This window comes from Euprymna scolopes, chromosome 33 (assembly GCF_053919585.1).
Source record: "Euprymna scolopes isolate OS-2025 chromosome 33, ASM5391958v1, whole genome shotgun sequence".
Lineage (NCBI taxonomy): Eukaryota > Metazoa > Mollusca > Cephalopoda > Sepiida > Sepiolidae > Euprymna > Euprymna scolopes.
The window spans coordinates 78,412,153-78,428,812 of record NC_136514.1 but is presented as its reverse complement, the minus strand read 5'-3'; the positions used below and the strand labels follow the sequence as shown (position 1 = coordinate 78,428,812).

General features: G+C 37.4%; 1 protein-coding gene across 2 annotated transcripts in view; it reads left to right on the top strand.

Moving 5' to 3' along the window:
• Positions 1-16,660, top strand: part of LOC145258306 (uncharacterized) — a 55,477-nt gene that overhangs the window by 24,984 nt on the left and 13,833 nt on the right. For both annotated transcript variants that reach the window (XM_080116354.1, XM_080116355.1), the window contains exon 3: positions 13,745-13,820. In XM_080116354.1, the coding sequence (XP_079972480.1) occupies positions 13,745-13,820 (76 nt within the window). The remainder of the gene's footprint in view (positions 1-13,744; positions 13,821-16,660) is intronic.

Here is a 16,660-nt window from a genome sequence, read left to right as displayed (position 1 = left end):
ACATGAAATAAGATTTGCCGAAGAAAAATAATGACATCTATTTTTCTTAAATTGTCTTTGCTAAAACCATCTCCCTTCGAATGATAATTCACGAAATTGACACCGCCATTACGTGACCAATATGTGAACGACAAAAGGTAATAAGGGGATCTGTCACCGTCGCTAGCATGCAAAAATCTACAAAAGAACATTTTGTTGGCGATATTCATGAGATGTTATCTTCTACTTCGGAACATGGGACATTATGTTCAACGAATCATGCCACAGGAATGAAAACACAACTCGCTTCCTTCAAATGAATTACGTTGCAACTTAATGGCACGAATATCTATTGTATGGCGATATTCTAGCTGGTTCGATTATTTTGTTGTTGGAAATTTCCCTGGCAGAAATCCTTCTTACTTGACCTATCAAAGAACCAGGCCAATTTGGAAAAGTGGTGTCATTCTGTCACATATCCGCGGAGAAATAATAACAGCATACACATGTTTCAAAATGTAAACCGAAACACATCCGTGACGGCTTTCACCGTGAATCGGTTAGACCGACCAGGGAATTTCTCTTCCCTCTCTCTTTCTCTCTCTCTCCCTCTCTTTATATATATATATATATATATATATATATATATATATATATATATATATATATATATATGTATATATATATATATATAGGGACAAACAGTTAATAAAACATTTCAAAAACACTTTGAAAAAGAGTTAAAAACATATTTAATCTGAAAAGGAAACACTTGATAAGTGGATAGTCCTTAATCCGCGGAGTTTCGAAGAAATACTTTCCTTATCATCAGAGGGTAGGAATTAGCAAAATGCGGGATCGGATTTTGCATACAAAAGTATTTGATGAAACGACAAGTAAGTGAAAGATCTTACTTGATAACAAAAGGTGGAGCAGAGGGTATATGGTGAAGAAAAAGATGATTACACGTGAATGGATAGTCTGGTATAATCCAAAAATATAACTCCAAGAAAGTTAATTGATTTTCCATTATTAGTTTCCATTTCACACACACACACACACACACACACACACACACACACACACACACACACACACACACACACACACATATATATATATTAGTGTTGGGACGATTAATCGGAATCGGAGATCGAAAAAATCGGAACTTTTAGGGGTATCGGAATCGGTATCGGAAAATTTTTTGCCTATTTTCCGATGCCAACAGCGATTCTATTAATTGGCTTATTTATTTGATATTCTTTAAAGAAAAATATTCTACCGCTTATAGTAATACAAAAATAGTGAATATCTGTTGATTTTAACCAATAAGTAAAACTAAAATCGATAGATCATCCCACACAAGTGTACTCGTACGTTAGAGAAAATATCTGCACATTTAACATGTGTTTTTACAGTAATCGTGAAAAATAACAACTTTATTGTTAAATATGTCGAGATTTAGAAAGAATCGGAATCGGAATTGGTAATTGTATCGGAATCGGAAAAATATTGCAATTGTCCAATCCTTATAAATATACATATATATATATATATATAAATATATATATATATATATATATATATATATATACATATATATATATATAGTCTCTTTGACTGAAACAGATGGCTATTTGTAGCGACCATATGTAACTGTTTACCCCTAATAAAAGATATATATATATATATATATATATATATATATATATATATATATATATATATATATATATATTCACGCACGTCTGATTGGACACGACAGAGTTATTCTTTTTTTCCGATTTTTCTGGATAACTTTTTGACTATCGGGACTTAACACCTTGACTAATATACTAACAGTATTTGATAACTGACAAGAAACTAAATAAACGATAAAATAAGAAAATTGAAATTGAAACTAAAATAATTCGCCCATAATCATCCTGCACCCACCTTTAACCAAAAAACAAAACAAAAATAAAAAGAACCAACAAAAAACTATAAATACATCAAGTCTCAAAGGAAAAGAAAAGAAAACGTCAACAACAATAACCGCTGCTGATGATAATCGGATGGACCAATGGAAAGCGCTTGAGTGGAATATGGCTGAACAACAACTTTTGGGCGCCATTTTGTACAACATACCGATTGAAACAAAATAGACCGCTCGGCGAATCGAAAAGATATCCAGAAAATCGGACAAAAGAATAACTCTGTCGTCTTCAATCAGACGTGCTTGAATAATGACTTGCCGCCAAAATATACAAATATATATATATATATATATATATATATATATATATATAAACTAAGGTTTATATGTCCCAGAGGTGAATAACGAACAAGTGTGCTCAATGCCAATCACCTGAAGATGTCTCTAGTTGGTAGTTACTAGCTGACCGAAACATCGAAACATACTCATGAATGTTTAGCGGCATATTATTGCTTATGTAAAAGCAAATGGAAAGTATATATATATATATATATATATATATATATATATATATATATATATATATATATATATATATATATATATATATATATATACAGATTAGTAACTGGGGATTATAAGGTTGGAGAAGACGCTATGATCGTCGAAAAATTTAATTCTAAAGAAATAAATGTGTCGTTTTGGCGTTTCAACGTAAACTTATGCATTCAAATTTAAATTTAAACAACGTTTCTGCCGTATATATATATATATATATATATATATATATATATATATATATATATATACATATATATATATATATATATATATAGAGAGAGAGAGAGAGAGAGAGAGAGAGGGAGAGAGAGAGATAGAGAGAGAGAGAGAGAGAAAGAGAGAAAGAGAGAGAGAGAGAGCAAAAGAGAGAGAGTGGCAGACAGACTGACAAAGAGAGATAGACAGAGAAAGAGACAGAGAGAGAGACAAAGAGAAACAGAAAGAGAGAGACAGAAGGAAATAGATAGACAAGGAAAAAGAAAAAGAGATCGATAAAATACTTATGTGAAAGAATTTAATCTCAGCTGCTTAACAAAATCTATAACTTCTTATATCTGGATAAGTCCTCCTATCTGCAGCATATTTCGTATAAATCGTAGTAATAGATGCATATATTCGTAATAGTTTTGCAGGTTTTCATGTGTGACTATAACTATATATATATATATATATATATATATATATATATATATATATATATATATATATACTTGTAGACATGAGAAAAATAAACGAGAAGAAAAGCAATTTGGACGAAATTCAACAAAATGTATAATTTGAAATGGAAAAAGCAATTATAGCACAAATTCTTAATATTTCTTTTTTATCATTAAATTGATTTCATTTGAAATGAATTGTTTGTTTCATAATTTAAGAACAAGACATCCATTTCTCTTGTCTTCTGATTTTTTACTGAGTTGCTTTCTTATACTAAGGTAAGGGGGGGGGTTTGGGCAACCCCCCCTTATCATGACGGTAAGGAGTTAACAAGAACAAAAAATGATTATTGCAACTGCATGGGATTCCTATTGACTTTAATCTAAAAAAAAAAAAATCAAGACTATAAGTAGGAGGAATACAATGAGTGGGAGGAGAGTTTAACACACCATGTAGTTCTTGAAAATAAGCTGTTGGAATAGGAAGCTGTATTACAACGAGGCATCAAAACAGGTAAATGGTGAAGACTACTAGACCAACAAATCAAACGAACAAGAACAAAGGAAGCGGGGAATGAATCAAATGATTCTGAAGAAAACTTTCCGGTAATAGTATTTATAAGAAAAATGAGACTAGCAGCATTACGTCTGTGAAAGAGCGGTTGCAGAAGAAAAGGGTTTAGATTATTTAAATTCTGTTCAGTTTGCAACAGAATTTTGAGAAAAGGCTTCTTAGTTTCTTCTAATTGTTTGACGTTACTTCCACTATTCATAGTTGACGCTTTTGCTACACCCGTAAAAAAGCAATGCCTAAATACAGCTTCGTAAAGTGCGAGCAAAATGATGATCCCACTGACTCTATTCCGAGCCTTGACGGACCCTACTGATTGCTTAAAAAAAAGAGTACAATTTCAATAGTTTATAAAACTCAAATAAAAATTACATTTTTCACCAACTCACAAAAATCAGGCTCATAAATTATATTTTATGGTGTTCTCGTGTACATGTAATCACCAAGGCTATGACAACAGCATATTCTTTTCATTGTTTTTACTCTCGAGTGTATATCCGACACAATAAGACACAATTAATCAATCAAAAACCACATCACTCTACATAAAAACATATAAGATATCAATGGATATATATGTGACAAGTACTGTGGACCGGACAACGTCGGGTTGTCTTGCTTGTTGCGGAGCAGTCTCCTGGGTGTTCCGTTTAACATGAGTTCAGGGGATTTCGCATTGTTGGATGTGACAGTGATAATGATTATGATGATAAAAGAATAAATCTGTTTTCTTAACAGATAATCAAAATGACTCCCCACCTCGCAAACTGGACCCCAGTTGGGATCATAAAATGAAGCAGATTGTGAATCTGTGGAAATGATCACTTATGTTTTATTTGAGATACCACCATGGAATCGAATCAAGTAGGTAAACTGTCGAGTTGTTTTAATTATTGGATTGACCGTGAAATCACTTTGGCAATAGGGTTAACTATGATGACGGATTCACTTATCCTACCTCATACATATGGTCTTTGGGACCCCCCCCCACCACGAGTAATGGTAAAGGGTACAGAGAGAAAGATATATATATATATATATATATATATATATATATATATATATATATATATATAGAGAGAGAGAGAGAGAGAGAGAGACAGACAGACAGACAGACAGACAAATAGAGGCAGAGACGGAGAGAGAGAAAGAAAGACAAAGCCACAAATACAAACGGGAGATAGACTAGTAGTTATAGAGATAATATAAATACATGTTTATTTTTAGTTCGGGAGAATTCGTTGGTGAGGAGAGTTTGTTGACAACCCGACCGTCGGACAAGTCATCCGACGGCCTGGCTGAAAAAAAAACTTAATTTAAACCATTATAATTCTGCCCCCAGAAGTCAGCCTGATTTACCAAGCTTATGAAAGCTCCTAGCTCAAGTCCTTACTGAGACTATACCTGTAACAACGTTGAATAATTAATGTTACTAAAAAGACGGTCTTTGTGATTTTTTTTTTTACACAGTGGTCACCACTTATCAAGGCCCGGAAGCCACTCAGGGATAAGGGTTATTGCAAGTACATTACGTTAGTGTGGAAATTTGATGAAGTGTTTACTTAAGGGGGCGGTTCATTAGGAATTTGTTAACGTTGGACTTGAACACATCCAATTTGTAGTCAGGTGGGAAGCAGGCAGACGGAACAGAGTTCCACAGGCGTGCAGTTTTGTTGTTTGCCTGTGGTTGTGAAATAAATTCTTCCCTAGACCGATGCTTCAAGATGCAGCAGAGGAGAGCGACGCACCTGCCTGTGAAAGAGAACCTCCTCCTCAACGTCCAACATCAGATGACCAGCCGAAAGACCCTTGTGGAAGGGTTACCGACCAGCCATCATGAGAGCAGAACTGCCACATGAACTTAGGGTTATGCACGAGTTGCGTGTTTAAGTAGAAAAGCAATGAGTTCCAGCAACCAGCGAGTCTGGCATAGATATTAAGATCCTAACCACCAGACGAAGAAAGATGAAGACAAAGATAAAAAACTAGACGATAAGCCACGACCAGGAGTTATGAATAAGTCTTCGCCAGGGAGTTGGAGAGTTAAATGCTCTCAAAGACTTTTGAAAAGTTTTGAAGAAGATTAAAAGTCGTTGGAAACTTGAAGGGTCCAGACGCAAAGTTACTGAATTTTATTTGACAAGTTTATTGAATTCTATTTTATTTTTTAAAAATATAACCCCGAGCCGTCGGGAGTAGGGTTACCTTTAAGGTTCGTCCCAACTCTGCTCCCGGCGATTGGAGATACAGCCTATATGGTTATATATATCTGTGAATCAAAACAAGGAAAGGAATATGCTGTAATCACAAATAAATTAATTTGTACACGATAAAACAAGAAAAAACTTATTCATTAAAAAGAATACTTAACATTCTTTTATATTTCTCCGGTCAACGTCGGAAAACGGGTCCTGCTAGCTTGAACACAATAAGTTTCTCTTTAAACGAGGAGTTATACTGGGACTAAGCTATTTTAGAAAATGGATTTTTCTAAATGGGCTCCAAATAAACCTCCTTCAGCTTACATTGTCTAGCCGTTATTGTTAAAGCATACATCGAGTAGTCAGCTTCTGAATTGTCAAAAAGTGGCCACTGTCAAATGCCAGAATCCGGGAAGGTGAGAAAAGATTCCAGAAAATAGTATGTAGTCAGATCCGACCGTCCGAGAGTGAGGCAGACAATATGATTGTTTCAAGGAGATATAAAAAGACTGATGTAGATGGCAGAAAGCAAATACTAAATTTGAACGGTGCCATTTTATTTCTCACGAACAGGGAGACCTAACGTTACCCGGGATTGAATGATGATTAACGAATGTTTCCAACTCCAATATTTTTTATTGTCATCGGAATCAGTGAAATCGCCCAATTTTTTTAAATCAAATCGATTGATTGCCTGCTCTAGTTTGGGACTCAGCACGTTGCACCGGGATGAAGCTTCACATACCTCCCCGAAGTAACTTCGTTCACAATATATTATAGTCTGCATTGCACTGTAGAGAACCTACTATTCAGTTTATAAAGTTATTTTTTATATACAATGACTTGAATTAAAGTTTAAGATGCAAAAGTCAAGTATCATGGTTCAGTTATTCTCTAAACAGAAATATTCATTTCGAAAGCGCCCCTCTCATATCAAAGTAGCAATTGTTGATTTTATATTTCGGGCCTTTTGGCTTATGTGCACTTGTGATGTTAGGCTGTGTAAGGTCTTAACTTTGGTCAAAATCGCCTGTTCTGTCATCGGATTATTTCGATAATCAATTATTGATACTTATCGATACTTGTACAAACCAATCTAAGAACACTGTCAGGCACATAAAGTACATTCGTGTGAAATTTCATAAAAATCGGCCCAGCCGTTTTCGCGTCAGTAGAGAACTGTCTCCCTCTCTCATGTGCACAAAGTTCCTTTTATATAATATTAGATATTTACTGGTGTTGTAAATTAACTTTTCTCTAGTGCAAACAATCTAACCCAAACTCAGTAGTGACCCAATTCATCATATTTTTTCCAATACAAATATTTATATTGTTTAATGATGCATTTCAATTAGGAAGTTATAACTGATTCAGTAAGTCGAAAAATAAAAGATGTTTATTTAAAACAGTTCTTCTAGACCTTTTTCTCACAACTTCCCCTGAGTTATGTTCATATTACGTTCTATTTCCTCTGGGATCTTCCAACCGCTCGGTTGTATCAGTTAAGATAAAAATGAAATGTAACAAGTCTTCAGACGTACCTCTCCACCGTACTGTATATCGATGGTCTATGGCTGACTGGGATAATTTCCGTACATTCATATCTGATCTACCTCTGCATTCCATGTTTAAAAAGGATGTGTCCTCTATAGTATCAGACCTGACCGAATGGTTAATTGTAGGCATAGACCGATTCATATCATCCAGAAAATTCCAACAAAAACCTAACATCCAGCCATGGTTCTCTCCAGAATGTGCTGCTGCCATCGCGCACAGAAATTACTTTTTCCATAATAGATGTACTGAGACTAAAGCTGCTTTCAGGACTGCCAGCAATCACTGTAAAAAAAGTAATAAAAAATGCAAGAGAGCTATATGCTAGTCCGTTAAATCAAAAGTAGCTGAGCAGTAGCTTGGTTCCCACCAGTTTTGGCAAATAGCAAACAGGATCCTGAACTGAAGCGTGCGTTTTATCCCATGAGGTTATCTCGTCAGTATCAGACAAGGCCAAACTATTTGTCAAGAATTTTGCAGCTAATTCTACCCTATGTGACGAAGGCCATCAACTCCCTGTATTTCCTCCTATAACAACAACACGCTATGCAACATACAAATATCTGTGCGTGAGGTCGTCAAGCTAATCAAGAACCTTGATTCCAGTAAAGCAACTAGCCCTGACAGCATTCCAGTTATAGTGCTGAAAAAGCTTCAACCAGAACTTGCCCCCATACTTACAAAACTGTTTAAGCGTTGTCTTAAGGAGAAGTGCTTTCCAACACCTTGGAAAACCTCATCAGTATGCCCTGTATTTAAGAATTCAGGCGAAAAGTAATCTCCCTCTCAGTACAGATCAATAAGTATTCTGTGTGTCATGAGTAAGTTGTTGGAATATATATTAAATAAAGAAGTAGTCAACCACCTCAGCAGAAACAACCTTCTTAGTAACATGCAATATAGTTTCCGCTCCGTAAGATATACAGCAGATGTGCTAACGGTTATATCTCATAGGATTAGTGAATATCTTGACAAAGGCTTCCTTTCTTGGGCAATTGCTCTTGACATATCGAAGGCCTTCGATAAGGTACGGCATAAGGGCCTACTTCACAAGATTTCCAGCTACGGTATCACTGGAAATGTTTTCTCAATCATTAAATCATTTCTCTCCGATAGGTTCATAAGAGTAGTGGTTGATGGGCAGAAATCAGAAGCCCACAGTATTAATACTGGAGTCCCTAAGGGGTCCATCCTGGGCCTAACTCTCTTCCTGATCTACATCAATGATCTCCCAAAACACATACTTAAATCATTCGTTGGCATCTATGCTGATGACACGACCATCTATGGCAACACATCAAAGGCTGTAAATGACAAAGCTCTCTTTGATTCTCTCTCCTCTGATCTTGAGCGCGTGGTACAGTGGGGGGAAGAGGTGGCTGGTTACTTTTAATGTATCCAAAACCCAAGTTTCTATCATCAACGCTCTGATCCCATCTGGCATTAATTGAAATGGATAGCTCTCGTCTTGGGGAGGCTCCATGTTTTGACAAGCTTCTGGGGTTGACCTTTGCTTCTGATCTCAAATGGAACACGTACATCAAGTCTGTTGCCAAGGACGCTGAGAAAATGGTAGGATCCTTCTACCGCTCCAGAATATATCTCACTACTGATGCAATTCTCTATCTGTATAAAAGCCAAGTACGTCCAAGGATGGCGTACTGCTGCCACATCTGGGCAGGAGCTGCTAAAATAGTCTATCCTGCCTTGACAGAGTACAAAATAGACTTCGTGGCTTAGTGGGGGGTTCTATTTTCTCTTCCCTGCAGCCCTTCTCCCACAGAAGAGACGTTGCGAGCCTGTCTTTGTTTCATCGTTATTTCCATGGCAAGTACTCGTCTGAGCTCCAATCTCTGGTCCCCCTCGCCAATCTTTCACGAAAAACACCAGTCTAGCTGAAACTACTGTTATTAATTTTCCCCACTCTTTATCTGTGCCTAAATCCAAACGTAGATTCCATGAGCAGAGCTTCTTTATTAGAAGTGCACGACTGTGGAACTCTCTTCCGTTTGCCTGTTTCCCACCTGACTACAACTTGGATGTTTTCAAGTCCAGCATAAACAAATTCCTGACAAACCGCCCCCTTAAGTAAGACACTCTATCAAATCTCCAATACTAATGATTATTACGATACTATACCATTGAATACTGTACACGCAATAACTCTTATCCTCAAGTGGCTTCCGGACCTTGATAAGTGGTGACCTCCATGTAAAAAAAAGTACTTAATACTGTGATTTTGAAAATAAAATTTCATTAAGAAACAGTACTAAGTACTCTTATTTTGAGGAGTGTAACTTTATAGCAGATACTAACTACCTTTGATACTAACCCGATTAACACTAGCTACGCATGCGGGGCATAGAAATACCTGACTTTGAAACCAGGCGCGGGGCTACTCCCCCCCCCCCCCGGTGCTGATAAACCCGTAGATCTCATTAGGTCATCCATCTAGGAACAGCAAATATTAAACATGTACCGCTGACCTCACACGTGTTGGCAGCAAACGGGAAATGGAGGTCTCCTCAGTCCTAGAGCTGGTGATTCGATTACATTACCGGTTTATAAACTAAAACTACGGAAGGAGTAGGTAGGCTCTGCCTATCGCCCGGCTTCCATGCTCCTTAAAGTATTAGCTCGGAGCAGAGGTGCGATCACAGGGTCAAATTAGAGACGCTTGGTGCTTGGCCTTGTTTCTTCTGACTAGGGCAATGAACGCCGCCCCCTACAACTGCCTCTTTTCCTTCACCTAAAACTTGGGCATGCTTGTTCACAATGTATACTAACATGATTGGTCTTGGCCACTCTTGTCTGACAGGGGTGAAGATACCGGTTTGACAGTTTGCCTGGCTGCTGCATTCCAACTGAGAGCACAAGAACCCTAACTCTTTGATAGCGCTTAGAGCGATTTCTCTATCATCAGTTGTATAATCAGGATGGTTGTAGTGTCATGACGCGCATGGAAAGCGACTCTGCACTCATCTATAGTCGGAATTCCCGAGGCCATATTCCTGTGGACGAGAAGTCAGCTGGGTGTTTACTTGTGCTGCATCCCTTGTTGTTCGCATTTACAAATATCTGTGAACTTAGAACTAACAGACGAGGTAGTATCTTTTCTCTTAGCAAATTCTCCGGATATCTTAAACTAACTTTCACTTCCCCGTCACTGTTAACTACTTAAAAATGTCTGGTTATCTTCCACTTTGTCGTCTGGACTCTTACAGACACGTGCACTGTATTTGTAACATTTTCCTCATGACTAGGGAATCCAAACTAGAATCAGACTACTAGACCTTTAGACTTATTCTACAACATAACGTTAACTGATTATATTTTCTTTATCGCTCTCCCTCGATTGTACTCTAATCAATCACATCTCTGACAATATAGCTGTAGCACTCTCCTTAGACACAAATACCCAAATACATGTATTTCGTGAATTTAATGTCCATCACAGTAATTGGCGTGGCTTATCGAACTACACACACATTTTTGCTATATTTTATTCGTTGATACAGACAGTAACTTTCCCAACTCGTCTCCCAGATCGTCAGAAACAGCAAACTCACTTCTGGACTTATTTCCGACCATAGTATTTGAGGATTGTTCAACAAATGTCTCTTGCCCTCTCGGGAATTCTGATAAGGCTGTGATAATGATAGGAATCACCCTAAACTCTCGACCACAAGTTGAGGAGTGACTGCTCAAAACGACAAAGTACTACAATAAGGCTGTGTGAGATACTCCATGTTTGACGTGACCGTCCTAGGGAGCGATTGGGTTCCCCACTGAAGGGAGGCTGAGACTGAGACTCCAGAAATATTGGAGAATGCCGGGCAGATATGATTGTTTTATTCGTTAGGTATTGTTGTGTGCCCGGGCGACAGCAACCAGACCCTGCTGAAAGAAAGATTTCATATATTTTATGAAACCGACAGCTTCATGTCACTTTGAGAAGAGGTAACGGAAATTGAGGTTATGAGTTTGACATTTCGGGGCCTGAGAGCGTTTTCAAAATAGCAGGTGCATTACGAGGAAATAGGATCCTCCCTAAGGTGACGTAAATAGTGGCGATTGGTCCAGAAAGCAGCCCGACCTACCCCGTCATCTCACTACATAAACGAGTCCCCACGCCCAAACCAGCAGATCGAGCTAAGATTTTGAGAGAATCAAATACAACCGAAGGGTCGTCACCCCCTCTCTTCTCCCCATCCTTCCACCGCCATCGAGAGAGAGAGAGAAAGAGAGATAGAGAGAGAAAGAGAGAGAGAGAAAGAGAAAGAGAGAGAGAGAGAGAGAGAGAGAGAGAGAGAGAGAGAGAGAGAGAGAGAGGAATCAATCTATTGTTATTTTTTGGCTCAGTGTAGTCTGATAAAATACGGACAATTGTATATAAGTATGTTTTATACATCTGTCTTTTATTAATTAATTAGTATAAATTGAGTTAAATCGAATTTGTGGCTTAAATCCAACATGCACGAAAATACTGTGTTTTGTCATCGTTTATTTAATGTCTTATGTTCGTATAAAATATTCGATGGTTTTATCTGATTGCTAATTTTACTTTTAATTAATTAATTAATAGATAATCGAGTCTGTCTTTCTTTTGTGTGCATGAGATTGATTTGTGACAGCATGAGAGATCGACGAAGCAGCAGCATATCAACCCGAAAGTAAATTTGATTCACACCAAATCGATTGACGAGTCTTACTACGCTGAGATACCTTGTGAAGGATCCCCTACGAAGGACGAGCACGTAACCTGCGATGGGGATAGCTTTACATGTGGAGCCATTTTACCAGCATCGGACCACATTTGGTCCCGTGACCGAGGATTGACTTTTAGGTGAGAAAGGGATCACCTGGGAAGGGTCGCCTCACGGCTTTACACATGGGGAAATATCGTTTCTTTTCCTGCTGAACAATGCGCAAATAAGACTACTGAACCATTCAAAGTGGTAATTAAAGCATATGTTCCCACACGTAAGTTCTATAACAAACCCCACTCTCCTAATGTTTTATTTCTACTTGCGCAGCTACCATTGCTCAAAGGCAGCAAGTATCCCGCAGATTTATCTGACATAATCCAGTACAAAAGTTTATAGAAGTTAGAAGTAATTACTACTGTGAAATCATTTCAGGCTTAAATGTAAACATGCGCTAGGTTACATGTTTTATTAGTACAATTGAATAGAAAATGTTAGAGGTGATAGATATTTGGAAAGATAAATCGGAGGCAGACATTATTGAAAAGTCTGGCAACAAAACAGATGTTTTACTTTGGTTGAAATAAAATAACGCCCTCTTTAAACAGTGAATCCTGCTGAGAAGAACAAAGTTGAGAGAAGACATTTTTCGAACATTGCTCTGGATAAACCTCTTAGTGAATATTTTGAATAGTCAGCTTCTGGGTGGTTGACTGATGACCGCTAACCACGCTAAATTCGAGTCAGAAGTGAAAAGATGAGTAAGCAAGGGAGTCAGTTGGAATCGGATTTGTTTTTTTTCCTGAGGGTTCGCGCTCGGTTTGATCAATGTGACTCTACTTGCAAGGTGGACATATGAGACTTTTACCTACATGATTGTATTGGTAGGCCTTATATTCTAATTTAGTCAGGCAAAAGTCTCATTTCGTAAGTCTGCTATTCAACTTGAAATATTTGCATTAAAACCGCTAAAGAAAAATATATCCTTGTAAACTGTTTTAAACTGGAGTTGTGATTTTCGTTTGGAAGGAGAGTTCTTCTATTGCATCACTTACATGAAGCAAACAACGACTTTGAACCAGCACAACGAGTGGACAATCACGGCCTGTGCAGTGAATGCACACGGGCGTGTTCATAGAAGTACCTACTTTTTTATGGTAGTCGTTTTATTTGTATGCTCTGAGTAGAATTTAATTTGCAGTTTAAATCTAACATGAGAGAAATAAATGTATCATTGTTTATTAAATATCTCCTTTATGCGTGCATCAAACATTCACTGTGTTTTATCGATTTAGACTTTGTTGCATTCTTTTCATGGACTCAAATTGAATGCCAGCTGAAGGTGTGGGTACAGTGTTTGCATTTCGAACTTTTGATGAATTTTTATATTACATTATTCGAATGTCCTCTATGAAGACTTTGTCTTTTTTTGTTATTTAATTTATCTAATTAATTAGTAAAAATTGAGTTAAATCGAATTTGTGGCTTAAATCCAACATGCACGAAAATACTGTGTTTTGTCATCGTTTATTTAATGTCTTATGTTCGTATCAAATATTCGATGCGTTTTATCTGATTGCTAATTTTACTTTTAATTGCAGATGCATCAAGCAATTGTGTTTCTTCTTACCTTCTTGGTTTGTGCTCTTCCAATAACTGAATGTTTGCCTCATGCTGGTGAGTTCCGATCCGCAAACCTATTTACAAATTATAGCCAAACTACATTTTATTTATTCATTCTTTTTGCGGACTGTTATCCTCATATTCATAGTTGTGGTTTCACCACGTTTCGACCAACTCGTCCTCTGGCCTTCTTCAGGTGATTTACGAGTGAAACAACAACTATAAAGATGGAGACAACAGTCCGTAAAAAAGAATGAATACACAAATACTCATCTTTTACAAGTATTTTAATGGTAAGTGTTCCGACGAACTACCGACCCTTGTACTCCCTCGACGTAAATACCCCCGACAAACCCAACAAGCAGCAAAATCCCACCCCATACACAGAAGAGATTTCCAGATGCCAGAAAGCCTTCTACTCTTGTTTCCTCCCCAGAACTGCTAGACTTTGGAATTCCCTTCCAGGTTCCTGTTTCCCCGACTGTACTGACATGTAGAAGTTCATGCGTAATGTGAACATACATCTTGCTGCTCAACCCCATATATAGAATCTTTGCAATTATGTCGCAGATAGTAGCCCCTAGAAGGCGATATGTTCACATTCACAGACTTTAAAAAAAATAAAAAAATAAAAAAAAGAGAAGCATGAATTATCTCCGCATTATTCCGATGGTAAAATTGAGGATCCCTGCCACCCAGCTGGGAAAATAATATCAAAAAGAGGCGATTAAAAAGAAATCGGACAAATACCATATGTACATTGAATTAAATGAGACTTAAATGGTCAATCGTCTAAAAGCCAGAAGAAATCGTTGTAGAAAATGTCAACGGGGAACAATATAAAACGACGCACGGCGCGTGCATTTTTCGGGTCGACGAGGCAATATCGACGAATTTGAAGAAGATTACAGAAGGCGATATGTTCGCATTCAGAGACTTTCAAAAGGAAAAAAAGAAAAGAAAAGAGCAACACTGGCCATGTGATTACATTTTATCTACAGATAAGTACCCAGTTTGGAAAAATGGTGGGATCCTTCTATCGATCCAGTAGATATCTCACTGCTGATGCAATTCTCTACCTATATAAGAGCCGGGGTCGTCCAAGGATAGAGTACTGTTTCCATATCTGGGCAGCAGCTGCTAGAAGCAGCTTATCCTACCTTGACAGAGTTCAAAATAGACTTCGTAGCTTAGTGGGGGATGCCCTTTTCTCTTCCCTGCACCCTCTTTCTGACAGAAGAGACGGTGCGAGCCTGTCTCTGCTTTATCATTATTATCATAGCAAGTGCTCAGCTATGTTCCCCCTCCATCGCCAAACTTTCAAGAAGAAACATTCGTCTAGTCAAAACCACTGTCAATAATTTCCCACACTCTTTATCTGTGAGTAACTCTTCCATGAACAAAGCTTCTTTCTTAGAACTGCACGGCTGTGGAGCTCTCTTCCGATTGCCTGCTTTCCAGCTGACTACAATGTGATTGTCTTCAAGTCCAATGTAAACAAGTTCTTGATGAACCGTCTCCCTAAGTAATCCAATTTACAAAATTCCCACTACTTATGTTTACTACGCTATAATCATATTGACTAATGTATACCTATTAACACCTATCCTCGAGTGACCTCTGGGTCTTGATAAGTGGTAACTCCTGTGTAAAAAAAAGTACCGTTATAATAACCCATATCCCAATTCCCCCCTTTCCATCTATGCCTTTTCGAACTGTCATGACATGACGACATTCATGTCATTTTCTTTTCTTTCACGTTCTTCTTCTTCTTCTTCTTCTTCTTCTTCTTCTTATTCTTATTCTTATTCTTATTCTTATTCTTCTTATTATTCTTCTTCTTATTTTTTGTTTATTATTATTACTTTTTGTTTATTTTCTCGTTATGTTCGTGTCTTATTTAGGATGAAAATGAAATAAAAATATAATAACTTTTAATTTACTTTAGTATGAATAAACATGATATATTATTATTTTGTTTGCTTTTGGGGGATCCTATCGGGTGCCAAATATTAATTCGCTGTCTCATACATACCAAACGGAAGATCTTTTAAGGAAAAATGGTGGGATCCTTCTATTGATCAGTAGATATCTCACTGCTGATGCAATTCTCTATCTATATAAGAACCAGATACGTCCAAGGATGGAATACTGTTGCCACATCTGGGCAGGAGCTGCTAGAAAGGACTTGTCCTGCCTTGATAGAGTTCAAAATAGACTTCGTAGCTTCATAGATGTCCTTTTCTCTTCCCTGCAACCTCTATCGCACAGAAGAGATGTTGCGAGTTTGTCTCTGCTGTATCGTTATTTTCATGGAAAGTGTTCGACTGAGCTTCAGCCTATGGTCCCCCCTGGCCAAACTTTCACAAGAAACACTCGTCTAGCTGGAAACACTATCAATAATTCCCCCGACTCGTTATCTGTGCCTAAACCTAAACGTAGATTCCATGAAAAAAGCTTCTTTCTTAGAACTGAACACCTGTGGAATTGTCTTCCGTTTTCCTGCTTTCCAGCTGACTACAATATGGTTTTCTTCAAGTCTAACGTAAACAAGTTCTTGATGAGCCGTCCCACTTGTTTACAAATTTACCGAATTTCCATTACTAACGATTATTATATTGTCCAATTTCTACTGTACACTCTTTAACCCTTATCCTCGAGTTGCCACTTGGCTTTGATAAGCGGTAGTACCTATGTAAAAAAAAACTAATAATAAAATTAAGTGAATTTGTTTCTATCTAAATAGCACTTGGTTTACCATGCATTTTTGCCATATAGATTTTGAAATTCTTTTTCATGAGTTCACTGCTCTTATAATTACTGAGATTACTGAAGATTCGAGTAAGTTTTCAAGTCATAAAAAAGACATTGGTATTTTGTTAGATATGTTGAAC